Source organism: Pongo abelii, chromosome 20 (genome assembly GCF_028885655.2).
Source record: "Pongo abelii isolate AG06213 chromosome 20, NHGRI_mPonAbe1-v2.0_pri, whole genome shotgun sequence".
In the NCBI taxonomy this organism is placed as follows: Eukaryota; Metazoa; Chordata; class Mammalia; order Primates; family Hominidae; genus Pongo; species Pongo abelii.
Genome location: NC_072005.2, coordinates 56,887,059 through 56,913,552, shown reverse-complemented (window position 1 = coordinate 56,913,552; position 26,494 = coordinate 56,887,059). Strand labels below are relative to the sequence as shown.

At 48.6% G+C, this 26,494-nt stretch overlaps 2 protein-coding genes across 2 annotated transcripts in view; both read right to left on the bottom strand.

Annotated features, from left to right (window-relative positions):
* Positions 1-22,764, bottom strand: part of GPR32 (G protein-coupled receptor 32) — a 33,822-nt gene extending 11,058 nt beyond the window's left edge. Inside the window, 4 exon segments of the mRNA XM_009232950.4 lie at positions 20,396-20,445; positions 20,552-20,671; positions 20,758-20,911; positions 22,757-22,764. Coding sequence (XP_009231225.4) covers positions 20,396-20,445; positions 20,552-20,671; positions 20,758-20,911; positions 22,757-22,764 — 332 coding nt within the window.
* Positions 22,765-23,387: 623 nt separating this feature from the next.
* Positions 23,388-25,960, bottom strand: CLEC11A (C-type lectin domain containing 11A). The gene is made up of 4 exons (XM_002829619.5): positions 25,445-25,960; positions 25,026-25,212; positions 24,496-24,687; positions 23,388-24,074 (listed from the first exon to the last, which is right to left on the bottom strand). Exons 1-4 carry the CDS (start codon positions 25,589-25,591, stop codon positions 23,629-23,631), a joined length of 972 nt encoding a protein of 323 aa, XP_002829665.4. The 5' UTR covers positions 25,592-25,960; the 3' UTR covers positions 23,388-23,628.
* Positions 25,961-26,494: the final 534 nt, after the last annotated feature.

Below are 26,494 nucleotides of genomic sequence, written 5' to 3'. Positions count from 1 at the left end.
AGCTCTGCTGTTGTGGGATGAAGGAAGATTCATGAAAAACAGGTAAAGGAGTGGCAGGGCTGTGTGCCAATTAAACTTTATTTATGGACATTGAATTTTGAATTTCATCTCATTTTCGTGTGTCGTGAACGTTATTATCCTGCTTTTGATTTTGCTTAACCATTAGCTCACCGACTGCCCCAAAACAGGCAGTGAGCCAGATTTGGCCTGGGCAGTGGGTCATAGTTTGTGAAATCCAAGTAGACATCAACCTGGTGTTGCTTTAAAGACTGCATGGTGAAGGCTGGGAGCAGTGACTCACGCTTATAATCCCAGCACTTTGGGAGGCTGAGGCCAGCGGATCACTTGAGGTCAGGAGTTAGAGACTACTCTGGCCAACATGGTGAACCCCATCTCTACTAAAAATACAAAAAATTAGCCAGGTGTGGTGGCGGGTACCTGTAGTCCCAGCTACCTGACAGGCTGAGGCGGGAGAATCACTTGAACCCAGGAGGCAGAGGTTGCAGTGAGCCGAGATTGCACCACTGCACTCCAGACTGGGTGACACAGTGAGGCTCCATCTCAAAAAATAACAATAATTTAAAAAATGAAACCAGTTCCTTTTCTAAGGGCAACACCGGGGAGAGCTGGTGAGACGACAGTTGTTCTCCCCAGGCTGTGCTCTGCCTGGATTTGGGGATTACCTCTTCCCATGGTGAAATTCTAAATGTATTTCTCCTGCTGCACCACAACATTCAGGCTTTTTTGCTTTGTTTTGGTGGCCATTCTGGTATTTTTTTCTCCTAACTTTTATTTTAGATGCAGGGGGTACGTGGACCTGGAGAGAGAGAAATATATATACATATATATATACACACAATAGTTATATATTTATAGGTATATAATATTATATATAATAGTTATATATTTAATATATCTATATTTATATATTTATATATATTTATATATAATATTTATATATTTATATAAAATATATATATTTATATATAATATTTATATATTTATATAAAATTTATATATATTTTTATATATTTATACATAATATTTATATATATTTATATATATTTATATATTTATACATAATATTTATATATTTATATATAATATTTATATATATTTATATATAATATTTATATATTTATATATAATATTTATATATTATATATAATATTTATATATTTATATATAATATTTATATATTTATATATAATATTTATATATATTTATATATATTATTTATATATATTTATATATATTATTTATATATATTTATATATAATATTTATATATTTGTATATAATATATAATATATATAATATTTATATATAATATTTATTTATATAATATTTATATATATTTATATATATATGTTTGTGGGGCGGGGGCAGGGGACAGAGTCTTGCTCCATCACCCAGGCTGGAATGCAATGGTGCAATCTCGGCTCACTGCAACCTCCGCCTCCAGGGTTCAAGTAATTTTCCTGCCTCAGCCTCCCAAGTAGCTGGGACCACAGGCATACAACACCTCGCCCGGCTGATATTTGTATTTTTAGTAGAGACGGGGTTTCACCATGTAGACCAGGCTGGTCTCGAACTTCTGACCTCAGGTGATCCGCCCACCTCGGCCTCCCAAAGTGCTTGGATTACAGGCGTGAGCCACCACGCCTGGCCGACCTGGGTATATTACGTGATGCTGAGGTTTGGGTTACGAATGACCCCATCACCCAGGTACTGAGCATAGTCCCCTATAGTTGGTTGTTCAACCCTCGCCACCTCCTCCTTTCCCTTCTCCAGCAGTCCCCAGTGCCCATTGTTCCATCTTTACATAATGAGTACTCAATGTTAAGCTCTCACTTATAAGTGAGAACATGTGGTATTTGGTTTTCTGTTCCTGCGTTAATTCCATGAGGATAATGGCCTCCAGCTGCATGCATGTTACCACAAAGCACAAGATTTCATCCTTTTTTTTTTTTGAGACGGAGTTTCTCTTTTGTCACCCAGGCTGGAGTGCAATGGCACGATCTCGGCTCACCGCAACCTCTGCCTCCCAAGTTCAAGCGAGTCTCCTGCCTCAGCCTCGCAAGTAGCTGGGATTACAGGCATGCACAACCACACCCAAATAATTTTGTATTTATGGTAGAAAGGGGGTTTCACCATGTTGGCCAGGCTGGTCTTGAACTCCTGACCTCAGGTGATCCACCCACCTCAGCCTCACAAAGTGCTGGGATTACAGACCTAAGCCACCGTGCCCGGCCCCCAGCTTTATGTTCATCTCCTACCAGCCACTCACCACCGCTGCTCTGCCGGCTCTGAACCTTTTTTTAAATCATAGTACCTCAGGATGGTTTATGGCATTATTACCCAATCAGTTCTTGGCAAATTTAAGTGTTGTTTTTTCCTCCCTAACTGTTTTGCATTATAAATAGTGCTGTAAATAACACCTTTGGGGATGAAAATTTTGTCCGTGTTTAGGATTCTTTCTTTCTTTCTTTCTTTTTAGACGGAGTCTTGCTCTGTTGCCCAGGCTGGAGTGCAGTGGCGCGATCTCGGCTCACTGCAAGCTCCGCCTCCCGGGTTCACGCCATTCTCCGGCCTCAGCCTCCGAGTAGCTGGGACTACAGGCGCCCACCACCACGCTCGGCTAATTTTTTGTATGTTTAGTAGAGATGGGGTTTCACCGTGTTAGCCAGAATGGTCTCGACCTCCTGACCCCGTGATCTGCCCGCCTCAGCCTCCCAAAGTGCTAGGATCACAGGCGTGAGCCACCGCGCCCAGCCTAGGATTATTTCTTTGGTCTTGATTCCCACAAGTGGACCCCAAGAAAGAAAAGATCTTGTCTCTGTCACCCAGAAGGTCCTGACAACCCTACAACCGAGCAGGAGAGAGGCTGCCCCGGCCTGCCGCACCGCCCCGGGGTTTCCTGTGAGATTGTTTCCTGGTTGTTGATGGACGGGGTTGGATTTTGATTTCTTGTGTGCGGGAGCGTCTTCCTGCCGTGATGGTTGGCCACTCCCTCTCTTTCCGATTTGCAAATGTCTCTCCATGTCTTTTGCCCACTTGCCTACTGGAATCCAACTTTGTTCCTTTTTTGTGTGGTTTACATGATAAGATTATTGACGCTATTTTTGTCACAGGGGATATAAGTTTTTTTTCCAAGTCTATTTCTTGACATAATTTTAGTGTGAGTTTTGTTTTATACACAGAGATTTTGATTTAAAGGCTGTCAAATTGGTCTCCTTAATATGAGAAAAAAGAGAAAAAATTAGTTAGCATTTTTAAATAAAGGCATAATTTGCATACAGCACAATTCACCCTTTTTAGGTGCAGTTCTGAGGTTTTGACAAATGCACACATCACAGAACGGTTCCATCACCGCAAATTCCCTCACATCCCGTTATGGCTCAAGTGGTTAAAACATAAGAAAGCTAGAAGAATAGATGTGAATAGGCAATTCTTTTCTCCGGGTTGCTCTATATTTTATGATACTGACCCCTAATTTTTGTCTTTTTTTTCCTTGAATAAAACCGAAAATGCTAAATGAGGGGGAAATTGCAAATCAAACTAAAATTGGTAGTTAAAGAGTCCCCTGCCATCCTCGTTCTTCCCTCAGATAATGAGAATTGTTAACAAGTTCATATTTTTTTCGTTTCTTTCTTTCTTTCTTTTTTAGAGATGAGATCTTGCTATGTTGCCCAGGCTGGTCTCAAACTCCTGGCCTCAAGTGATCCTCCTGCCTCGGCCTCCCAACATGCTGGGATTACAGGCATGAGCCACAGCACCTAGCCAAGTTCCACTCTTTCAGATTCCACATATAAGTGAGATTGTGTGGGGTACATTTTTTTTTTTTAACCTGGAGATCACTTCACAGTTACAGAAAAGTTACACGAGCAATACAAAGAGGCTGGGCACAGTGGCTCACACCTGTAATCCCAGCACTTTGGGAGGCCAAGGTGGGCAGATTACCTGAGGTCAGGAGTTCGAGACCAGCCTGGCCAACATGGCAAAACCCCGTCTCTACCCAAAATGCATAAAAATTAGCCATGCATGGTGGCGCATGCCTGTAATCCCAGCTACTTGGAAGGCTGAGGCAGGAGAATCACTTGAACCCAAGACGTGGGGGTTGCAGGGAGCCAAGATCGCGCCACTGCACTCCAGCCTGGGTGACAGAGGGAGTCTCCATCTCAAACACACACACACACACACACACACACACACACACACAGCCTCTGAACCATGAAGCCTGGTGAGCACATTGAGGTGCTGGGACGGTGGTGCCTGGAGAGGACCTGGCAGCTCCATGCCCTTCCTCATAACTCATGTATCTCTTTCATTCCTGAGTTCTATCCTTTATAATAAACCAGTAATAATAAGTAAAATGCTTGTCTGAATTCTGTGAGTTGTTCTAGTGATTTTTTTTTCTTTTTTCTTTTTCTTTTTTTTTTTTTGAGACAAGGTCTCCCTCTGTCACCCAGGCTGGAGCACAGTTGCCTGATCATATAGCTCACTGCGATCTCAATCTCTTGGACTCAAGTGAGCCTCCTGCCTCAGCCTCCTGAGTAGCTGGGACTACAGGTGCATGTCCCCACACTTGGCTAATTTATTTTTATTTTTGGTAGAGATGGGATCATGCTATGTTGCCCAAGCTGGTCTCCAACTCTTGGGCTCAAGCAATCCTCCCTCCTTGGCCTCTCAAAGTGCTGAGATTACAAGCGTGAGCCACAGTGCCCAACCTGTAGCGAATTAGTGTATTTGAGTAGGTGTTTTATAACATTTGCATTACTATAAAGGAATATCTGAGGCTGCGTCATTCATAAAGAGATGTATTCAGCTCACTGTTCTGCAGGCTGTGCAAGCATGGCACCTGTATCTGTTCAGCTTCCAGTGAGGGCTTCAGGGAGCTTCCAATCATGGTGGAAGCCAAAGGGGGAGCCAGCACATGACACAATGAGAGACAGAATAAGAGAGAGAAGGAAGAAGTATCAGACTCTTTTTTTTTTTTTTGGTTGGTGTCGGGCGGGAGACAGTTTCTCACTCTGTCGCCCCAGCTAGAGTGCAGATCATTGGCGCGATCTCAGCTCACTGCAATCTCCACCTCCCGGGGTCAAGCAATTCTTCTGCCTCAGCCTCCCGAGTAACTGGGATTACAGGCATGTGCCACCACACCTGACTAATTTTTGTATTTTAGTAGAGATGGGGTTTCACCATCTTGGCCAGGCTGGTCTCGGGCTCCTGATCTCAGGTGATCCACCTGCCTCGGCCTCTCAAAGTGCTGGGATTAACAGGCACGAGCCACTGCGCCGACCCAGACTCTTTTAAACAATCAGGTCTCATATGAGCTCACAGACTGGGAACTCTCATTACTGCAAGGACAGCACCAAGCCATTCATGAGGGATCCGCCCCCATGACCCAAACACCTCCCATCAGTACCCACCTCCAACATTGGATGTTGCATTTCTTTTTTCTTTTCTTTTTTTTTTTTTTTGAGACAGAGTCTTGCTCTGTCACGCAGGCTAGAGTCAGTGGCATGATCTCGGCTCACTGCAAGCTCCGCCTCCCGGGTTCATGCCATTCTCCTGCCTCAGCCTCCCGAGTAGCTGGGACTACAGGCGCCTGCCACCACGCCCAGCTAATTTTTTGTATTTTTAGTGGAGATGGGGTTTCACCGTTTTGGCCAGGGTGGTCTCGATCTCCTGACCTCGTGATCCACCTGCCTCGGCCTCCCAAAGTGCTGGGATTACAGGCATGAGCCACTGCGCCCGGCCGGAGGTCGCATTTCAACATGAGATTTGTCGAGGAGACAAACATCCATACCATATCAGTGAGAGTTTTGGGAACCCCTGAACTGGTGATTGGCCGGGCGGAAATTAAGGTAGTGTGGACACCCTACTGTAGTTGGCATCTGAGGTGGGCACAGTTTTTTTTGCTTGTTTGTTTTTTTGTTTCGTTTTGTTTTGAGATGGAGTCTCACTGTTGCCCAGGCTGGAGTGCAGTGGTGCGATCTCGGCTCACTGCAACCTCTGCCTCCCAGGTTCAAGCAATTCTTCTGCCTCAGCCTCCCAAGTAGCTGGGATTACAGGCTTGAGCCACCACACCCAGCTAATTTTTGTATTTTTAGCAGAGACAGGGTTTCACCATATTGGCCAGGCTGGTCTCGAACTCCTGACCTCATGATCCGCCCGCCGTGACCTCCCAAAGTGCTGGGATTACAGGTGTGAGCCACCACGCCCGGCCTGAGGTGGGGGCAGTTTTGTGGCCCAAGTCCATAACCTGCAGCATCTGACACTAACTCTGGGCAATCAATGTTGGAACTGAAGTAAATGGTTGGGCACCTGGTTGATGTTGGCGAACTGGGGAATTGGGGGAAGAACCTCTTGGGATCCCTTTAGAATGGAGCTCCTGGTTGGATACAGCTGTGTGAGCCTCACAGCAGGGACTCAGGGAATGTTCACTGCAGAATGAATAAAGTGAGACCTAGAGAGCCGAGGAAACCTGCTCCAGTGACAAGGCAGTGAGTCCCAGGGCTGGAATCCCATCATGTCTCCTCTCCCAACCAGCCTCCCCACAGGGAGCCCAGGCCAGAGCTCAGACCCACCCACGTGGCTGAGTATGTGGAGCAGGATGACAGGGCATTCCAGTCCTTAGGGTGTTAGGTTTTGAAAGGAAGGCGAGGGTTAAAGAATGACACCACAGGCTGGGCACGGTGGCTCACACCTGTAATCCCAGCACTTTGGGAGGCCTAGATGGGTGGATCACCTGAGGTCAGGAGTTTGACACTAGCCTGGCCAACATGGTGAAACCCCCAACTCTGCTAAAAATACAAAAATCAGCCGGGTGTGGTGGCGGGCACCTGTAATCCCAGCTACTTGGGAGGCTGAGGCAGGGGAATTGCTTGAACCCGGGAGGCAGACGTTGCAGTGAGCCAAGATCATGCCATTGCACTCCAGCCTGGGTGAAAGAGCAAAACTCCATCTCAAAAAAGTAAACAAACAAACAAAAACAGACAGAGGGAGAGAGAGAGAGAGAGACGGGGGCTCAACAGCAACACAGGTATATTGCAAAAACCTGCGGAGATGGGGGACCAGCTTAGGGCCAGAGCCCATGGCCACTTATAGGCTGGGGTACTTAAAGGTATGGGTGGGAGGGGTCTGAGCAGTATGGCTTGCTGCCTGGCAGGATATTGATAAGATGTGCGATCAGGCAGTTTGGCCCTTTTTCCAGTGGGATGTGATAAGATATTCCTTGGACCTTTGCCCAGCAGGATGTGACAGGGATTTTTCCTTCAGTCGGGCCTTTGCACGGCAGGGTATGATAAGGATGTTTCTCACTGCCTGAACCCCCATGGAATATTTCACTTTGACCTGCGAAATGGCAGAAGGCTTCCAAAATGGTGCAGTTTGGACTAACATTGGGTAGGCGGCGAAAGAGCAGAAATAATGCTCTGTGTCTGGGCATCTTACGGTCACCACTCGGTGGGAATTGCTGAAGGTGCAGGGGTAGGGAGTGGACAGAGGTCACAGGAGAGGCTATTCTGGAGCCCCTGCAATTTGAATAGCTTTGCTGGCTCCTCCTGGCAGCCTCCTTCCATGGGGAGGGTGAGAACCTTGTACAGAACCTGACTGAGAGCCCCAGGAAGAGAGGGACCTGCCCCAGATGACAGGTTACAACAGGCAGAAGTGACACCAACCTCTGTCTGATTCCAGATTTTTCTCTGTTTCCCATATTTGCTGAGGAGAAGCCACAAGCTCAAGCAGCTCCTACTGTTGTCCCAGTGATGCTACGCAAGTGAGACCCCAAATTGGGACTTGGCCAGGGAGGGCTCGCGGCTTTGGCCAGGAAATAATTCAAGGGTGAGCCGGTGGTGTTAGACAGCAACTTCTTCTTTTGACCTGTCATCAGAAAGTATAAACAGCAATTTTTTTTTTTTTTTTTTTGAGGCAGAGTCTTGCTCTGTTGCCCAGGCTGGAGTGCAGTGCTGCAATCTTGGCTCACTGCAACCTCCGCCTCCCAGGTTCAAACAATTCTGCCTCAGCCTCCTGAGTAGCTGAGATGACAGGTGCCCGCCAGCATGCCTGGCTAATTTTTGCATTTTTAGTAGAGACAGTTTCACCATGTTGGCCAGGCTGGTCTCCTGATGTCAAGTGATTCTCCTGCCTTAGCCTCCCAGTTGGGATTATAGGCGTGAGCCACCACGTCCAGCCAACAGCAATTGTTATCGAAGCTGCAGTGTACAGCAGCGACACGGGTACTGCTCCTTGCCTGAAAGGCTACCCCATAGGCAGTGTGCCCAGCAGCCATACTTATACCCACTTTTAATTATATGCAAATTAAGGTACAGATTATCCACTAGTGACTAGAAAAAGGGTGGTAACTTCCAGGTCATTAAGTCACTGCCATGGAGAGGGGCGGTAACGTCCGGGTGTTGTCATGGCAACGGTAAACTGACATGGCACTGGTGGGCGTGTCTTATAGAGAAGCACTTTCCCCTCTTCCCTGTTTCAGCTGGTCTTCAATTTGATCCTGAGTGCAAGCCCCACCTCCAGAGTCTAGTCCCACCTCCTACTTCATCAGGCATTGGGGGAGAGAGAAAGGGGATTTACTGCTTAACGGTTACAGAGTTGCCGTTTGGGGGGGATGAAAAAGTTTTTAAATAGATTGTGGTGATGGTTACACAACATTATGAATGTAATTAATGCCGCTGAATTATACATTTAAAAACGGTTCAATGGAAATTTTATGTCACACATTAACATAATGTTAAAAATGAATAATGCAATATACCAACAACCGTTGAATTTTACTCTTTACGTGGGTGAATTGCATGGTATGTAAATTATATCTTAATAAAGTGATTTCTTAAATTCAGTGTCTTACTCACATGTGGCCTGTGGCTACCATCCAGCCAGTCCAGGGCGGGGCTATTTCACTTCATGCTTGGGTTCCCAGCCCTGCCGCCTGGCTGGGTGGCCTTGGATAAGTAAAGTCATCTCTCTGAGTTCCTTTTCTTCCTCTGTAACATGGAGATAACAACAGCACCCACCTCAAGGTTATTGCGGGGTTTAAATGAGATCAAAGTGCCAGATTCTCAGCAGGATATCCAGCAAACACAGAGAACTCTTTTCTGTGAGCCATTGTGATTACTGGCCCTTTGAGAAAATATCACCAAAGGATAAACTCCCAAAAGTGGAGTCGGTAGGTCAGACGTTCAGTTAAGAACTGCTGGAAGATTTGTGTTGAAACAACCCCAGCGAGGCAGGTGTGGACACCACCAGCCTCCTCTGGGCAGACAGCCTGTCCCTGCGTGGTGTGATTGGCACCCAGCTCTCTCAGTCTGGCTCTTCTGTGTTGACGACTAGCAGATGGGACAGCTCATTGCTGCTGTCACTCATGTGTCTCTAGTTATGGGAGAGGGTGGCACCCTTAGACGCTCTGTGCTATGGTGGAGAAGAATGTGACAATGATGCTGTTAGATGAAACGCATGAGGGACCCCAGGAATGGTGCACACTGTGGAACACGCACAGATGCGGGCGTGCATGGCGGGGCTTCACCTGTGCCTCGTACGTGAATGAATACGTGAAGAGAAATAAAAGGTAGAGAGAAAGCCCTCAAAAGAAAGACTTAGCTGGGCACAGTGGCTCATGCCTGTAATCCCAGCACTTTGGGAGGCCGAGGTAGGAGGATCACTTGAGCCCAGGAGTTTGAGACCAGCCTGGGCAACATGGTGAGACACCATCTCTATTTAAAGAAAGGAAGGAAGGACGGGAGGAAGAAAGGAAGGAAGGAAGGTAGGAAGGAAGGAAGGTAGGAAGGAAGGAAGGAAGGAAGGAAAGGAAGGAAGGAAAGGAAGGAACTTGTTAACAATTCTCATTATCTGAGGGAAGAACAAGGATGGCAGGGGACTCTTTAACTACCAATTTTAGTTTGATCTGCAATTCCTCCCCCCGAAATTTGGCATTTTCGGTTTTATTCAAGAAAAAAAGATTTTAAAAATTGGGGGCCAATCTTTTAAAACATAGAGCAACCCGGAGAAAAGAATTGCCTATTCATGTCTATTCTTCTAGCTTTCTTATGTTTTAACCACTTGAGCCATAATGGGGTGTGAGAGGATTTGCGGTGATGGAACCGTTCTGTGTTTTGGTTGGGGGTGGTCACGTGATGTGTGCATTTGCCAAAACCTCAGAACTGCACCTAAAAAGGGTGAATTGTGCTATATGCAAATTATGCCTTAATTTAAAAAATGCTAATTTTTTTCCTTTTTTCTCATATTAAGGAGACAGATTTGACAGCTTTTAAATTAAAATCTCTGTGTATAAAACAAAACTCACACTAAAATTATGTCAAGAAATAGACTTGGAAAAGAAACTTATATCCCCTGTGACAAAAATAGCGTCAATAATCTTATCATGTAAACCACACAAAAAAGGAACAAAGTTGGATTCCAGTAGGCAAGTGGGCAAAAGACATGGAGAGACATTTGCAAATCGGAAAGAGAGGGAGTGGCCAACCATCATGGCAGGAAGACGCTCCCGCACACAAGAAATCAAAATCCAACCCCGTCCATCAACAACCAGGAAACAATCTCACAGGAAACCCCGGGGCGGTGCGGCAGGCCGGGGCAGCCTCTCTCCTGCTCGGTTGTAGGGTTGTCAGGACCTTCTGGGTGACAGAGACAAGATCTTTTCTTTCTTGGGGTCCACTTGTGGGAATCGAGACCAAAGAAAAAATCCTAAACACGGACAAAAGCTTCATCCCCCAAAGGTGTCATTTGCAGCACTGTTTATTGTAAAAATCACCAAAATCAAAATAGAGGTACTAATATTTTTGTCTTTATTTTATTTATTTATTTTATTTATTTTGAGACGGAGTCTCACTCTTGTGGCACAGGCTGGAGTGTAGTGGCGTGATCTCGGCTCATTGCAACCTCCACCTCCCAGGTTCAAGCGATTCTCCTGCCTCAGCCTCCCAAGTAGCCGGGATTACAGGCGCGCAACACCACGTTCAGCTAATTTTTGTGTTTTCAGTGCAAACAGACGGGGTTTCGCCATGTTGTCCAGGCTGATCTCGAACTCCTGACCTCGTGATCCGCCCGCCTCGGCCTCCCAAAGTGCTGGGATTACAGGCGTGAGCCACCGCGCCCGTCCCCAGGTACTAGTATTTATTTATTTATTTTCTTTTTTGAGACGGAGTGTCGCTCTGTTGCCCAGGCTGGAGTGCAGTGGTGCGATCTCGGCTCACTGCAAGCTCCGCCTCCCGGGTTCATGCCATTCTCCTGCCTCAGCCTCCCGAGTAGCTGGGACTACAGGCACCCACCACTATGCCTGGCTAATTTTTTGTGTTTTTAGTAGAGACGGGGTTTCACCGTGTTAGTCAGGATGGTCTGGATCTCCTGACCTCGTGATCTGCCCACCTCGGCCTCCCAAAGTGCTGGGATTACAGGCATGAGCCACCGCGCCCATCCCTAGGTACTAATATTTTTAAAACATTGACAAACAGAGCCATGAAGAGACGGTTATCATGCTTGTATGCTTGATAACAAAAACTATCACATGTGTGGTATGGCGGCTCATGCTTGTAATCCCAGCAATTTGGGAAGCCCAGGAGGGAGGCTCAATTTGAACCCAGGAGTTGGAGACCAGCCTGGGCAACATGGCGAATCCCCATCTCAACAAAAAAATCAAATATTAGCCAGGCATGGTGGTATGTGCCTGTAGTCCCAGCTACTCCGGAGGCTGAGGTGGGAGGATCGCTTGAGCCCAGGAGTTGGAGGCTGCACTGCAGTGAGCCAAGATCGCACCACTGCACTCCAGTCTGGGTGACAAAGTGAGACCCCGTCTCAAAAACAAAAACAAAAACCAACAACACCTATTACAAAAGACTCTATAAAAACCACAACCTGGCACAAAAGCTATCACAACCTGCCACCAAAAATACTTCAAGGACAACTCCCCCACAATTGCCTGTTCACCCTCAGACTGGTGTCACCTTTATTATCGATCTTTGCAGCCAAGGATAATTATTTCAAAACAATATGTAATCCTCCTCTTCTTTCCCTTTAAAAACCGTCTTCTTCCTTTACCTCCCCGCATACGCACATAGTTTACTATGACATGCATTTCCCACTGCATGATCTATTCCTAGATAACATATTTTCTTTTGGAAGCCTCTCTGTGTTTCTTATTTAGTTTGACATTGCAATAGCAAAACACTTAGGGAAGGAAAAAAACAAACAAACAAAAAAAAAAACCTTAAATTTGCGCCAAGAAGGAATTGGGTAAGAACGCCATAAACTGGGCCGGGCATGGTGGCTCACGCCTGTAATCCCAGCACTTTGGGAGGCCAACGCAGGTGGATCACAAGGTCAAGAGATCGAGACCATCCTGGCTAACACTGTGAAACCCCATCTCTACTAAAAATACAAAAAATTAGCTGGGTGTGGTGGCGTGCGCCTATAGTCCCAGCTACTCAGGAGCCCGAGGCAGGAGAATCACTTGAACCAGGGAGGCGGAGGTTGCAGTGAGCCAACATCACGCCACTGCACTCCAGCCTGGGTGACAGAGCGAGACTCCGTCTCAAAAAAAAAAAAAGGATGCCATAAACCATAAACTCTTCCCAGGGTACTACGATTTTAAAAGACTGAAGATAGCGTGGCAGCAGGGGAAACGCTTCTAGAAATTAAGTACCCGAAAGCAGGCTGCCCACTTGAAAATATTAGTTAGGATATCAGCTTGGCAAGAAGCAGTGCCCAAATCCAGGCAGAGTAGAGCCTGGGGAGAACAACCATCATCCCACCAGCTGTCCTCGGTGTCACCCTTAGAGAAGGAACTGGCTTCAGTAAAGGAGACGCCACCTTTGATAAACACATCGTAATTGATCAATTCTAAGAAGCCACTTTTCCCATATCTTGACGCCTCTGAAACCAGGAGGCATCTTCCAACGTCTGGCACCATACGACTGCTGTTTGAAAGGCATGAAAACCTGCAGAAGGGGTGTCCACAGCCCAGAAGAAAATCCAGCAGACAAGAGTGGGGCACTCGCAGCCCCTGGGAACCAACGGGTGCGCCTGGGTGGGTCAGGGGGAATTGGTGGGGAATAAGTTGTGTTTGGTGTTTGCTCTGAAAACAGAAGTCAGCAATAAACTGTTTCCTCTAATTGCAAAGTTGGATCAAGAGCCCAGCAGTAATGATTTTTAATTCTTACATGCAATCTTTTTTTTTTTTTTTTTTAAGACAGGGTCTCCCTCTCGCCACTCTGTCATCCAGGCTGGAGTGCAATGGCGCCATCACGACTCACTGCAGCTTCAACCTCCGGGGCTCAAGTGATTCTCTCGCCTCAGCCTCCGGAGTAGCTGGGACCACAGGTACAGACCACCATGTCCAGCTAATTTTTGTATAACTTTTCCACAATAAGGAAAAAAAAAAGGATCTCAATTGTGAAACAATTTTAGGAATCCTTTATTTTACTTGTATTTTCCTTTATTGTTTGTAATAAATACACCCATAAAAGCTCTTTCAGTAAATAAGAAATAAAAATTGCAAGTGGTAAGGAAGCATTGTTGCATCTTATAGACAGTATGCACTTTTCTTTCTTTGTAACAACCATAAAAGTGGAGTTTCTTAGAGTCCATGAAATGCAGTAGCTAAAACATTCTCCAGAAGGAATAATGCTAATAATAGCAACTGATGGCCCAGGCACGGTAGCTCACGCCTGTAATCCCAGCACTTTGGGAGGCCGAGGCATGTGGATTCCCTGAGATCAGAAGATCGAGACCAGCCTGGCCAACATGGTGAAATGCCGTTTCTACTACAAATACAAAAATTAGCTCATGTGGTGGCAGGCATCTGTAATCCCAGCTACTTGGGAGGCCAAGGCAGGAAAATTGCTTGAACCCAGGAGGCAGAGGTTGCAGTGAGCTGAGATCATACCGCTGCACTCCAGCCTGGGCAACAGGGTAAGACTCTGTCTCAAAACAAAAAAAAAAAAAAAAAAAAAAGCAGCTGATGATTTTTTTTTAGCACCTACTGAGTCCCAAGTGCTGTTCTCAGTGCTTTGTAAATATTAACTGATTTTGTTGAAATTATGGAAAGTGGAGGGAGAGAAGAGGGCAGAGGGCAAGCAGAAGAGAGATGGCCCCGTGTGCCAGAGGCGGCCAAAGAGCTTCTTAGAAGCAGACTCACACATCTATCTCCCACAGACTGTTTTTGCGAGTCCCCAGGACCTTCTTGGTGGCAAATGTCTTCGGGGACCACTAGTTCACAAGGACCAGAATTATCTGTGGGGAAAGGCTGATGTCAACTCTTGAGCTTAGGTATTCAAAGCTTTATGCATTACTGTCTGGCACAGTGGCTCATGCCCATAATCCCAGCACTTTGGGAGGCCGAGGCAGGCGGATCACCTGAGGTCAGGAGTTGGAGACCAGCCTGGCCAACATGGCGAAACCCCATCTGTACTAAAAATACAAAAATTACCTGGGCGTGGTGGCAGGTGCCTGTAATCCCAGCTACTCAGGAGGCTGAGGCAGGAGAATAGCTTGAACCCAGGAGGCAGAGGTTGCAGTGAGCTGAGACTGCACCACTGCACTCCAGCCTGGGCAACAGAGTGAGACTCCGTCTCAAAAAAAAAAAAAAAAAGTTTATAACGATACCACAAGAAGGGGAAACGGAATAGAACTATCTAGGAATAACCATTCTATATCTCACTGTAATAAAGCTAGTATAAATCTGAAACGGATTCTGATAAATTAAGATGTATATGGTAACCCTCCAAAAAGCAAAAACAAAAAATAAAATGTACAAAGAACTCAAGTAACCCAATTTTAAAATGGGCGAGGCCAGGTGTGGTGGCTCACAGCTGTAATCCCAACACTTTAGGAGGCCAAGGCGGGAAGATCACTTGAGGTCAGCAGTTTGAGACCAGCCTGACCAACATAACGAAATCCCATATCTACTAAAAAATACAAAAATTCTCTGGGCGTGATGGTGGGTGCCTGTAATCTCAGCTACTTGAGAGGCTGAGGCAGGAGAATCGCTGGAACCCGGGAGGTGGAGCTTGCAGTGAGCCGGGATTCCACCACTGCACTCCAGCCTGGGCAACAGAGTGAGACTCCGTCTCAAAAAATAAAATAAAACAACCAAACAAAAAAGGGGCAAATGATCTGAACAGACATTTCCCAGAGAAGATATATAAATGGGCTAAATGTCCAGGAAAATATTCACACCATTAATCATCACAGAAATGCAATTCAAAACCATGCAGCCTCCCAGGCTCAAGTGATCCTCCCACCTCTGCCTCCCAAGTAGCTAGGACCACCAGTGCACACCACCATGTCATGGTCTCACTGTGCTGCCCAAGCTGGTCTCAAACTCCTGGGCTCAAGCGATCCTCCTGCCTTAGCCTCCCAAAGTGAAGTGTTTTAATTTTTAATCATAAATAGATGTACAGCCTTATGAAATTATTTCCCCACATCAGTTGAAATCATTGTATTTTCTTCCTTCATTGGTCACTGATATGGTGAATTATATTGAAAGATTTTTTTTTTAATTTTTGAGCCATCTTCGCATTAGGAGCAGGAATCTTATTTGATCATGAAGAATTATGATATGCTGGATTTAAGAGGCAATTATTTGATTTGGGATTTTTACATCTTCATTCACAAGCGAAATGAATCTATAATTTTCTTGCATCTGGTCCTTATCCGATTTTGGATTCAACATTGCATTAGTCTCTAAAAATGAATCAGGCAGTTATTACATAATTTTCCAGCGATTTTCTGGAATAATTCATACAAGATAGGAATTAAACATTCTTTGAATGTTTGGTATCACTTGCTTAGAAAACCATCTGTGCCTGGGGGTTTTTTGGGGAGAGGGGAGATCTCTGAATATAATTTCAAATTCTTTAATAGTCACTGGCTTATTCAGTCTCTAATTTTGTGTCATTTTAGCATTGTATATTTTGCTAGTAATTTAACCAGTTCATTCAGGTTTTTAATGTTAGCACATAGCCATAATATAGTTTAATTACTTTTTATATCTCTGTCCTGGCTATAATTATTCACCACTTTACAATTTGTATTTTATTTGCAGCCTGTCTCTTTGTTCTTAATTGGTTTGCCAAAAGTAAGTCTTAGTTGCTTTTTCAAAAATTAAAATAGCTTTTAGTTTTGTTAATCTTCTTTTCTTCCCCCATCCATTTCAGCGATTTCTCCCCATATTATTTGTAAGCATTTTCATACCATACCCCTGAAAAATGTGCAAACAAAAGCTACAGGCACCATCATGAATGCATCTTAGGAATAGGAGTTTGTCTTTAAAAAGCAAGTTGCATTGGCAGGGTGCGATGGATCACGCTTGTAATCCCAACACGTTAGAAGGCCGAAGCGGATGGATCACTTGAGGTCAGAAGTTCGAGACCAGCCTGGTCAACATGGTGAAACCTCATCTGTACAAATACAAAAATTAGCCAGGTGTGGTGGCGTGTGCCTGTAGTCCCAACTACTTGGGAAGCTGAGGCAAAGAGAATGGCTTGAACCCAGGAGGTGGAGGTTGCAGTGAGCCGAGATCGTACCACTTCACTCCAGCCAGGGCAACAGAGCGAGACTCTGTTTCAAAAAAAAAAAAAAAAAATAGCAAGTTGCATACAGTAAGATATGGTTGTGAGCTGAAATGCAGCCCCCAAAATTCATATTTTGGAGCCCTAACCCCCAGTACATCAGAACATGACTGCATTTGGAGATAGGATCTCTAAAGAGGTGGTGAAGGTTAAATGGGGCCATTAGGGTGGGCCCTAATCCAATTGGACTTCATCCTTATGGGAAGAGGATATATGGCCACACAGAGAGTCACCAGGGATGTGCACACAGAGAGGACCACATGAGGGCACAGCAAGAAGGCGGCTGTCTGCGAGCCAAGGAAGGAAGCCTCAGAAGGAACCAACCGTGCCAACATCTTGATCTCAGACTTCCAGCCTCCAGAACTGGGAGATAATCAATTCTGCTGTTTCAGTCCCCTAGCCTGTGGTACTTTATAAGGGCAGTTCGAGCCAACGAATACATGTATTATTACTCCAAAGCCCAAAAAACAAGCAAAACTAAATAAGATGTTGTTTCGGGAAATATACACACATGCTAAAATAATAATGAAAATCACGCAATGGCAAAACACAATTCAGGATGGTAGGTACTGGTGAGGGGGATGGGAGAAGGCGTTTAACAGTAACGTCCTATTCTTTTTCTTTTTCTTGTCTTTTTTTTTTGAGACAGGGTCTCCCTCTGTTGCCCAGGTTGGAGTGCAGTGGCATGATCACAGCTCACTGCAGCTTCGACCTCCTGGGCTCAAGCAATCCTCCCACCTCATCCTCCCAAGTAGCTGGGACTTCAGGCTCTTGCCACCATGCCAGGCTAATTTTTATATTTTCTTTAAAGGCAAGATCCCACTATGTTGCCCAGGCTGGTCTCAAACTCCCGAATTCAAGTGATCTTCCCGCCTCAGCTTCCCAAAGTACTGGGATTACAGGCGTGAGCCACCCCACCAGGCCAGGAACGTCTTTTGTTATTCATAATAAGCCCACATCTGCTGAATCATCAATGGGTGTGAAATCAAGGGGGAAATTTTGATGAAAGGCAGATACTACCTGTCTTAAGTATCTGCCCCTGGACTGCTTATTAGCTGCAAAGGAGTATTATACAGCTGGGGAATGGGACATCAGCTCGCTGGGTGATCAAAACTCACTTCACTAATGAGGCACAGTAGGACACTGACTATGTCCAGATGGGATACCTTCAAAGAAGTACACACCTCACTTCATTATTCTGGTGGAGAATGTATAACTTGAATCTAATCATCATGAGGAAACATCAGACCAACTAAAAATGTGGAACTTCTATTTTTAAAAGGGCAAGGAGCTGTTCTTCCAAAATGTGTACATATATATATATTTTTTTTGTTTTTGTTTTTTTTGTTTTAGATAAAGTCTTGCTCTGTTGCCCAGGCTGGAGTGCAGTGGTGTAATCTTGGCTCACTGCAAGCTCCGCCTCCCAGGTTCACCCCATTTTCCTGCCTCAGCCTCCCGAGTAGCTGGGACTACAGGCGCCTGCAACCACGCCCGGCTAATTTTTTTGTATTTTTGGTAGAGATGGGGTTTCACCATGTTAGCCAGGATGGTCTTGATCTCCTGACCTCGTGATCTGCCTGCCTCAGCCTCCCAACCTGCTGGGATTACAGGCGTAAGCCACCGCGTCCAGCCACCAAAATGTCAATATTATAAATATGGAAATGTTCCAGATTCAAGGAGGCTAAAGAGACGTGACAACTGGCTGGGCGTGGTGGCTCACAACTGTAATCCCAGCACTTTGGGGGGCCGAGGCAGGTGGATCACCTGAGGTCAGGAGTTCAAGACCAGCCTGGCCAACATGGCGAAACCTTGTCTCTGCTAAAAATACAAAAATTATCCTGGCGTGGTGGCAGGCACCTGTAGTCCCAGCTACTCAGGACGCTGAAGCAGGAGAATTGTTTGAACTCAGGAAGTGGAGATTGCAGTGAGCCGAGATTGCACCATGGTACTCCAGCCTGAATGACAGAGCAAAACTCCATCTCAAAAAAAAAAAAAAAAAAAAAAAAAAGACAAAAGAAAAAGGAAAGAAAGAAAGATGGGAGAGAGAAAGAAAAAGAAAGGCAGGAAAAGAAAAGAAAAATTATATATATATATGAGCTAAAGCTAGCTAATACTGTAAAAATCTGGCCTGCCCTTCATCTATAGACCGAGATAAAGCCAACCGCAAAGTTAACAGGACACATTTCACCCAGGGGCGAGCTGCAGCAGTAAAAGTGTTCTAACGGCCCCCTTTATGAGTGACTACTGCTATCTTACTCACTGAGAAACTTTGTTCTCTAAAATCATAGACTGTTGGAAACTTTGCTGTATGAAAGTCTATCTGTAAGAATGAAACAGACTAATCTTTCTTTCCTGGAAGATCTGTCACTTTGACAAAGATAAGAAGCATCCATTTCCAGCCCTGGTGCAGAGTTTTAAATAAAAAGTTTCTGGGCACAGCATGCCACATTTATATTAACATTGTAGTTTCCAGGGAAACAAGACCTTAGGTCCACTTTGCAGTCCAAATCTGATTTTTCCTTTTTTTTTTTTTTTTTTGAGACAGGATCTCGTTCTGTCACCCAGACTGGAATACAGTGATACAATCATAGCTCACTGCAACCTCAAACTCCTGGGCTCAAGCAATCCTCTCACCTCAACCTCCCAACTGGCTGGGACTACAGGAGTGTGCCACCACACCCAGATAATTTTCTCCTCCCCTTCCCTCCCCCCCTCCCCTCCCCTCCCCTCCCCTTTTTTCCCCTCCCCTCCCCTCCCCTTTTTTCCCCTCCCTCCCCTCCCCTCCCCTTTTTTCCCCTCCCTCCCCTCCCTCCTTTCCTTCGGTAGAGATGTCACCCAGGCGGGTCTTGAACTCCTGGGTTCAAGCGATCCTCTTGTCTTGGCCTCCCAAAGCGCTGGGATACAGACATGAGCTACTGTATGCGGCCCAGGCCTGATGCTCACTCACTTATACACATTCCTACCTTGTTCTAAACCTATCTAAACATTGTTTCACTTAAATTTCATCCAAATTTCTCTCTTCCTCCAAATCCTGTAACTCGATTGCAGCTTCTCCTCTGGGGGGAGATCGCTTTCATTTCAGTGGTTCAACAAACCTGACTTTGTCTTGCTTGTCCCTGATGATTGGGCTAGGATGGGTGGGTGGGTGGGTGGATGGATGGATAGATGGAATGATGAAGCCAAAGCAATGAGGTAAACTGTTAACAAACAAATCAGAGTAGAGTATTTGTTTGTACTACAGTGTTTATATTTGTGTAGGTTATCTATAAGTTTAAAATTATTTCCAAATTAAAATTGTCTGGTTTTTTTGTTTTTTGTTTTTGTTTATTTTTAAGGTGCACGCCTGTAGTCCCAGCTACTCAGAAAACTGAGGCGAGAGGATTGCTTTAGCTCAGGAGGTCGAGGCTGCAGTGAGCTATGATTGTGCCACTACTGCACTCCAGCCTGGGCGACAGAGTGAGACTCTGTCTCAAAAAAAAAAAAAAAAAAAAAACCAGAATCTGAAAATAAACAGAAAAGAAAGAAACTAAGTTGGTTTGGACCCGTGTTTAGCCACAAAGAAAGAAATTTTATATTGAATTTTATATTGTTAATTCAGCACATCGACGTTTAAATTTTGAAAAGCTTCTTACCATTTCCTATGATACTAATATTTCATATGAACTTATTTCACTTTTTAAAAAATGGTTATGATCTACCCAAGGAAATGCACCTGCTTTGAAAAACTCTCGTCTGAGAGATCCAAACGCGAGTTGAAGGTTAAGGCTTCGCGACTTGGGGTTTTCCTACCCGCAGGCGCGTGACAGGACTACATTTTCCAGAGTGCCTCGGGGCGAGGCCTGGGTGGAGAGGAGGGGTCTGAGCTCTGATTGGAGACTGCGGAGCTCCGAACTCACCGCCAAGGCGTGGCCCTCAAGCTTGCTGGGAAATGGAGGCGAACCTCACATGGGAGGAGGGGGCGGGGCTTGCGAGGTGACCCGTAGGAGTCACCCGGTTACTGCGGAAAAACGTGGTTCTGGGAAGGCGGTAATGGGCCTGCTGTTCGGCCTCCTGGGCTTTATCGCCCTGCAAGCCCGTGCGGCCGCTGGTTCTTCCTTCTCTGGTTCTTCCTCCTCCGTTTAATCATCCCAGGCCTCCTGCCCTTGTTCTACTGCTTCCCTGGGATCCCTTAATGCATCTATTCCAATCAGCTGCCGAGGCCTTCCCTGGTCCATGGCTCCGGCCTTGCACACTACCAGCGCTCCGCAGAGAGCCAGAGAGAGGACATTGGCAAACTCTGGCCCGCAGGAAGTCTGGTGGGGCTTCCTGGAGGAGAGAGTAGGTTTCCCACGCAGACCAGTCAGGAAATCAGCACCGAATGCCACATATAGGCGTGCTGTTCTGATGCATAAACAGTCCTTGCAGGCACGCCACTCCCCACTTCAGACCTCTCTCTCTCTGCATGCCCTCAGCTGGCCCTGTGCTTGGTATGGTAGCTCCAGGCCCTGCCAGGGAGACAGACATTGTCTGTCAGACCAGACAGTGGCACCTAAAGTGATGTGGAAAGCCCTGGACCCTATGGGACACTAGAGGAGGTGCCTCACCCAGCCTTGGGGAGGCCAAGGAGGAAAAGCAGCCGAGATCCGACTCATCTCAGGGTCCCCTGCATGATGCCACACAAGCATCTTCATTCAAAGGGCTCCCATGTGCCAGGCGATGCTGGGGACAGAGAAAGTCATACCTTGTCCTGCCCTTCCCCATGCACCTGGAGTGTCCCTCAGCCTGTCTGATCAGGGCTGGGTCAAGAGAGGAACAAGGGGTTTGTGGAAACCAAAGGGGATCCCTAACCCTGCGCGGGGCTGGGGGAAAGGCTGGTTGTTTGGGGTGATGTGTTATCCAGTTCTTGGAAGTGGGTGTTTACCCTAGAGAGGAGGGAGAATGGAGATCTTTGCATATACAAAAGCACAGTGTCAGGAGAGAGCACAGAGAGGTGAAAGTGAGGTTGAATTGCCCTGGTGAAGCTCAGACCTGGGAACTGCAAAGACCCCTCTGTGTCTGGTACTATTCTAGATCAATACTGTTATTATCCCCACAGAACAGATGGAGACACTGAGAAGCAGCATGGTTATGTCTCACTCAGGTTTTCCCAGGAGATAAGTGGCTGAGGTAGGACTGGAACCTGGGCCATCTGGCTCCAGAATCTGGGTGGGTAGCCATGGTGTACCATACCCAAATATCTTCCAGAATGGAAGCTCTTCGAGGGCAGAGACCCCTCTGGGAAATAATAGATACTCATCATTGTCTGCCTAATCTGACCTCTGGTTGGCTATAAGATCTAGGGCTGCCTATCCCTCCTGGGGGAAACTGAAGCTCAGCATGAGAAGAATTTCTGATTGAGGGCTGACTCCAGGCCACACCCCCACTCTCCTATTCTGTATTCCTCTGGGGATGTGGGGCTGACAAATGACTCCTGAAGGGAGAAGGGTGGGTGATCTCCCCTCTAACCAAGCTGACAGTGATGGCTTGCTCCTCCCATGTGTGGATCCAATGGTGACCCTTTAGGCAGTGGTGCCGTGGCTGAAGGAAGGGAAGGGGCAGAGTGGTAAGGACAGACAGGGTCACATCCCCATTCCTGGGCTCCCTGATGTCAGGGTCACGCCCATGATGCCAACCTTGGGGGAGGTACTAGGATGATTTCCAAAGAGGCTCTCCTCCAAACAGAGCTGTCCACTATGCTGAGGCCCAGGCTGGCTGACTCCTGGGTGTCTTCACCAGGGAGTAAAGGTATGAAAAATGGTGAGGGACAGCCGGGCACTGTGGCTCATGCCTGTATTCCCAGCACTTTGGGAGGCCCAGGAGGGCAGATTGCTTGAGCTCAGGAGTTCAAGACCAGCCTGGGCAATATGGCAAAAACCAACCTCTATAAAAAAATACAAAAATTAGCCAGGTGTGGTGGGGCGCACCTGTAGTCCCAGCTACTTGGGGGGCTAAGGTGGGAGGACTGTTTGAGCCCAGAAGATTGAGGCTGCAGTAAGCCATGATTGTACCACTGCACTCCAGCCTGGGCAAAAGAGCAAGACCGTCTCAAAAAAAGAAAAAAAAGGGTGAGGACGGAAGGTAGTGTGTGGATCAAGTTCAGCCACCACCAAATGCACACTGTCCTGGTCTCACCTGAACATCCCAAGAGCCGCACAAAGTAGGAGGGACTGTGCCCACGTTCAAATAAAAAACCCGAGGCTCACAGAGGGGAAGGGACTGGCTCCTGGCCTCACTGGCAGGAAGCAGAGGAGGGAAAATTGGGAGGAAGTCTAAGCTTCAAGGTTAGGTGAGTCCTTAAGTCCATGTCTCAATATATCATCCCAACAAGTCCATGAAACCATATCATCTGGGGAAACAAATTGGACACACCACTTTAACAAATTAAACGGGCTCTTTCCTGCAGGACTTGTCAGAGCCTTTAGCCCCTTCACGTTTCCCAAATCTCTTTGACCAGGACCAAGGCCAAGGCCTGGGACAATTGGCAAGCCCCGGGTCCCAAAGGCCGAGAGAGCGGGCACGATGGAGGTGAAGGTGTCTACAGCGTTTGTACGCGTGTACTCTGGCCATCTGTGCACAGAACAGATGACCGTGTGTACATATGCACCTGTGTTTCTCCATCACTCCATCTGGGGCTCAAATGACATCTGTAAAAAGCAGAACAGGCATCCAAAGGCCAGGACACGCGCCCAAAGACCAGGGTCTGGCCCTTCCCGGCTTCCCCTGCAGGAGATAAAGTCCAAGACTGCCTTCACTGCTCCTCAAGTCAGATTCCACAAGGATTTATTGGCACCGGACCTAGCCTGGTGCCTGCCCCTTCAAGGAAAGACACTAACAAGGAGGAGTCCCGGCACCGCAAGAGCCCTCCCAGAAGCGCCCAGCCTGGGGGTCGGGGAGGACGCTGCCATTCGTGGACAGGAAGGGAAGGGCGATCTCGGAGGAGGGTGGGCACGGCGCAGGGAAAGGCCGGGTGGTGGGATGGGCAGGGATGCGGGGTACCGGCCCCGCTAGAAGGGGAACTCGCAGACGTAGTAGAGGCGCCGCTGGCAGTCGTGGTCCCACCAGGAACCGTCGTCAGAGGCCTGCGCCACGCAGTTCTCGAGCGTGCCACCGTTGGGCTGGTCCGGGCTGAGCGGGTGCGGCGAGGCGCTGGGCTGGGCGCCGAGCTCGGGGCGGGGTGAGCGATGCCAGGCGAAGAAGGACACGCGCTGGCCGTTTTCGAAGAGGTAGAGGCCCTCGGCGCGCCGATCGTGCACGCCCAGCCACACGGGCCAGTTGTAGGGAGCGAGCGCCGCGCGCAGGTAGCGAGTGAGCGCCTCCATCTGCTGGCGGTCCGCCGGCTGGGCCAGGCTCCCGCCCCGCGCCGTGCACCGCGCCTGCGCCGCCGCCTGAGCTTCGAAGTCGCGCGAGAGCAGGAAGCACTTGTGGCCCAGGCGCAGCCCCTTCAGGCAGCCTGTGGGCGGGGCCGGGTAGAGAAGAAGGCGGGGTCATGCATTCAGAGTCTGGAAGGGGGCGAGGACAAAACATCCGGGGGTGGAGGGAGGCGGGGCCAGGAACTCATGGGGAGGGCTGGGAGGAGGCGTGGTCAGAACCGCGGGAGCCAGGAGGTGGAGAGTCTGCTCCGCCAGGGGCGGGGCCAGGCGGTGGGAGCTGGACTGTAGGGGGCGTGGTGCTGCCCCAGTCGGGTCCGCGCGGGTCTGGAGTGCCCACCCTGCTCCCTGCGTTCAGCCTCCCAAGTCTCTAACCCCGTCCGCTAGCACACAGCAGCTCTCCCGAACTCTCCCGCCCCAGACACCTAGGGTCACCTTCTCAACCAGTCCCATACCTGGCCCAGATATTCTCATTTTTTTCCACCCCGCGCGCCGCGGACTCACCCTCCAAGCGGCCGTGCTCGCGCTCGGCGCGACCCTGCGCCTCCTGCAGGGCTTGCACGGCATCGCGGGTGTCGCCCGCCGCGTTCCGCAGCTGCCGCAGCCCCTGGGTCAGCTCGACCACGCGGGTGTCCAACGCGTGCAGACGGACATGCAGCTGGTGCAGGCCTGCGTCCAGGCCGGCCAGGCGGCCCACTGCGGACAGACAGGGATCATGCTGGAGGGGGAGCCTGGAGATGCGGAGGGGGAGCCTGGAGATGCAGCGGGGGGCCTGAGGACCTGGAGAACTGGGATCTAGGGCTCCTGAGGGCGGAGTGGCGGTGGGGGGGCACCCCGGACTCCTGGAAGGTAGGGTCGAGTGGCCCAGGCTCTTAGGAGGCATGGCCGTGGACCTGGGGCTCCTAGGGGTGTGGGGGCTCTGGGCTGGGCAATGGACAACTGAAAGGCCACCTGGCAGTGAACCGACCCTTCATTTTTGCGAAAGTGACTGCGGCGGCCTGGGGGTTTGGGGGTGAGGGCTTCTGGTTACTCACGGATGTAAGTGACGATGTCCTCAGGGGTGGGAGAGGGGCTGGGGCCGGAGGATGGGGTTGGCGTTGCTTCCTCCTCCTCTTCCTCCCCCTGGTCCTCCTCCATCTCCCAGTCCTCTTTGCCCTCAACAGTTCCGGCAGGATTCTCATCCCCCCTCCCAGCAGGCAGTCCTAGGGCTTCCTGCAGATGCTGGGGCAGAGGAGGGGTGGTGAGCCCCAGCCTGCCACCAAGATGCCTCATTCGCCCCTTTCCAACTCGTAACTCATTCTCTGCCGCCTGAGTCCTGTCTCTGAGCCCATCACCCTCCCACTCCTCTGAGACTATCCCAATCGCTCCTCATTGTCCATTTCCCTAACCTTGGAATACCCCCTCCCAGGCCCACAGTTCACCACCCATAGCTCCCTGACACTCCAGAGCTCACCTTCAGCATCAGGGCCTCCCTCTCCCGCTCCTCCTCCTGGGCACCTCCCCAGCCTCCCTCCCACTCCCTCTCTGCTCCCCGAGCCCCATGGCCAAAGCCCAAGAGCTGGGGGACCACCAAAGCCCCCAAAAGCCAGGCTGCCTGCATTAAGCTGGACTCTTGGCACCCAAAGTTCCAGATGTCTGGATGTCTGGGGTGGGAGGGGTGGCCTCTGGGAACCGCCGAGTGCCCCTGCCCTGTGTGCAGGTCACTAGCCCCCAGGTTCCCGACTCTCCCAGCTTCTCTCTTCCTGTTCCTCTCCTCGTCTCTGTCCGGTCCGTTGGTCTCCTCTGCTTCTCTGTGTGTGTCTCTCCCCGCCCCTCTTGGCTCCCCGGAGGCCCTGCCTCTGTGGCCGGAAACCTCCAACGTTCCAAAGCCGGGATCCCGCCTTGGGTCTCCTCGCACACCCTCCTCTTTCCACTTTCCAGAGCTCGCTTCCGCCCTGCTCTTTCCTTCTGCTGTAGCCCAAAGCTCAGATAATCAGGAAGAGGATGGAGCTGGCTCTCCAAGGAATCTTGGAAAACACAGGCCCCGGCCTCAGCCCAGGAACCCACTCAGAACCGTCTGGGCAGTGGTGGGATGCTGGGACGGAGCGCTGCTCCCTTCTTCCCTGCCTGGCCATTCCTGAGGAGGGGCAGACCTCAGGGTCTTGCTGAGGTTGTTATTACCCTGTGGCCACCATCGCCCACACACTCAATGGAGGAGACTCCAGGGCCCCTCCTAGATTGCCCATCCCACCCTCCAAGCCCTTGTCTGGAGATCCAAGTGAGTGTGTGTGGGGGTGGGGTGACACATGTGAAGAGCACGCATGTGACTGTGTGCACGACCCTGGAAGACGGGGCTCGGGGATTAATTGGCCACTTTACTAGAAGCCTCCTGCAGGCCAGGCCCTGGGCTGGGTGATGCTGGGGACTCCAGCTGCTTGCAGACCAGCAGCCAGATAGTTCCGGGGATGAGGGGGCTGGAGATGGGAGAGGGTGAGGAGTCTGGCAGAGCAGTCAGGGAAGGTTT

Bases quoted from the DNA above. Each gene is read 5' to 3' on its own strand.
- CLEC11A (XM_002829619.5), bottom strand. From the start codon at position 25,591: ATGCAGGCAGCCTGGCTTTTGGGGGCTTTGGTGGTCCCCCAGCTCTTG. The intron at 25,213-25,444 runs GTGAGCTCTGGA...CCTCTGCCCCAG, and splicing joins GGGAGGCCCTGATGCTGAAG to CATCTGCAGGAAGCCCTAGG. The intron at 24,075-24,495 runs GTGAGTCCGCGG...CCCCGCCCACAG, and splicing joins CGAGCACGGCCGCTTGGAGG to GCTGCCTGAAGGGGCTGCGC.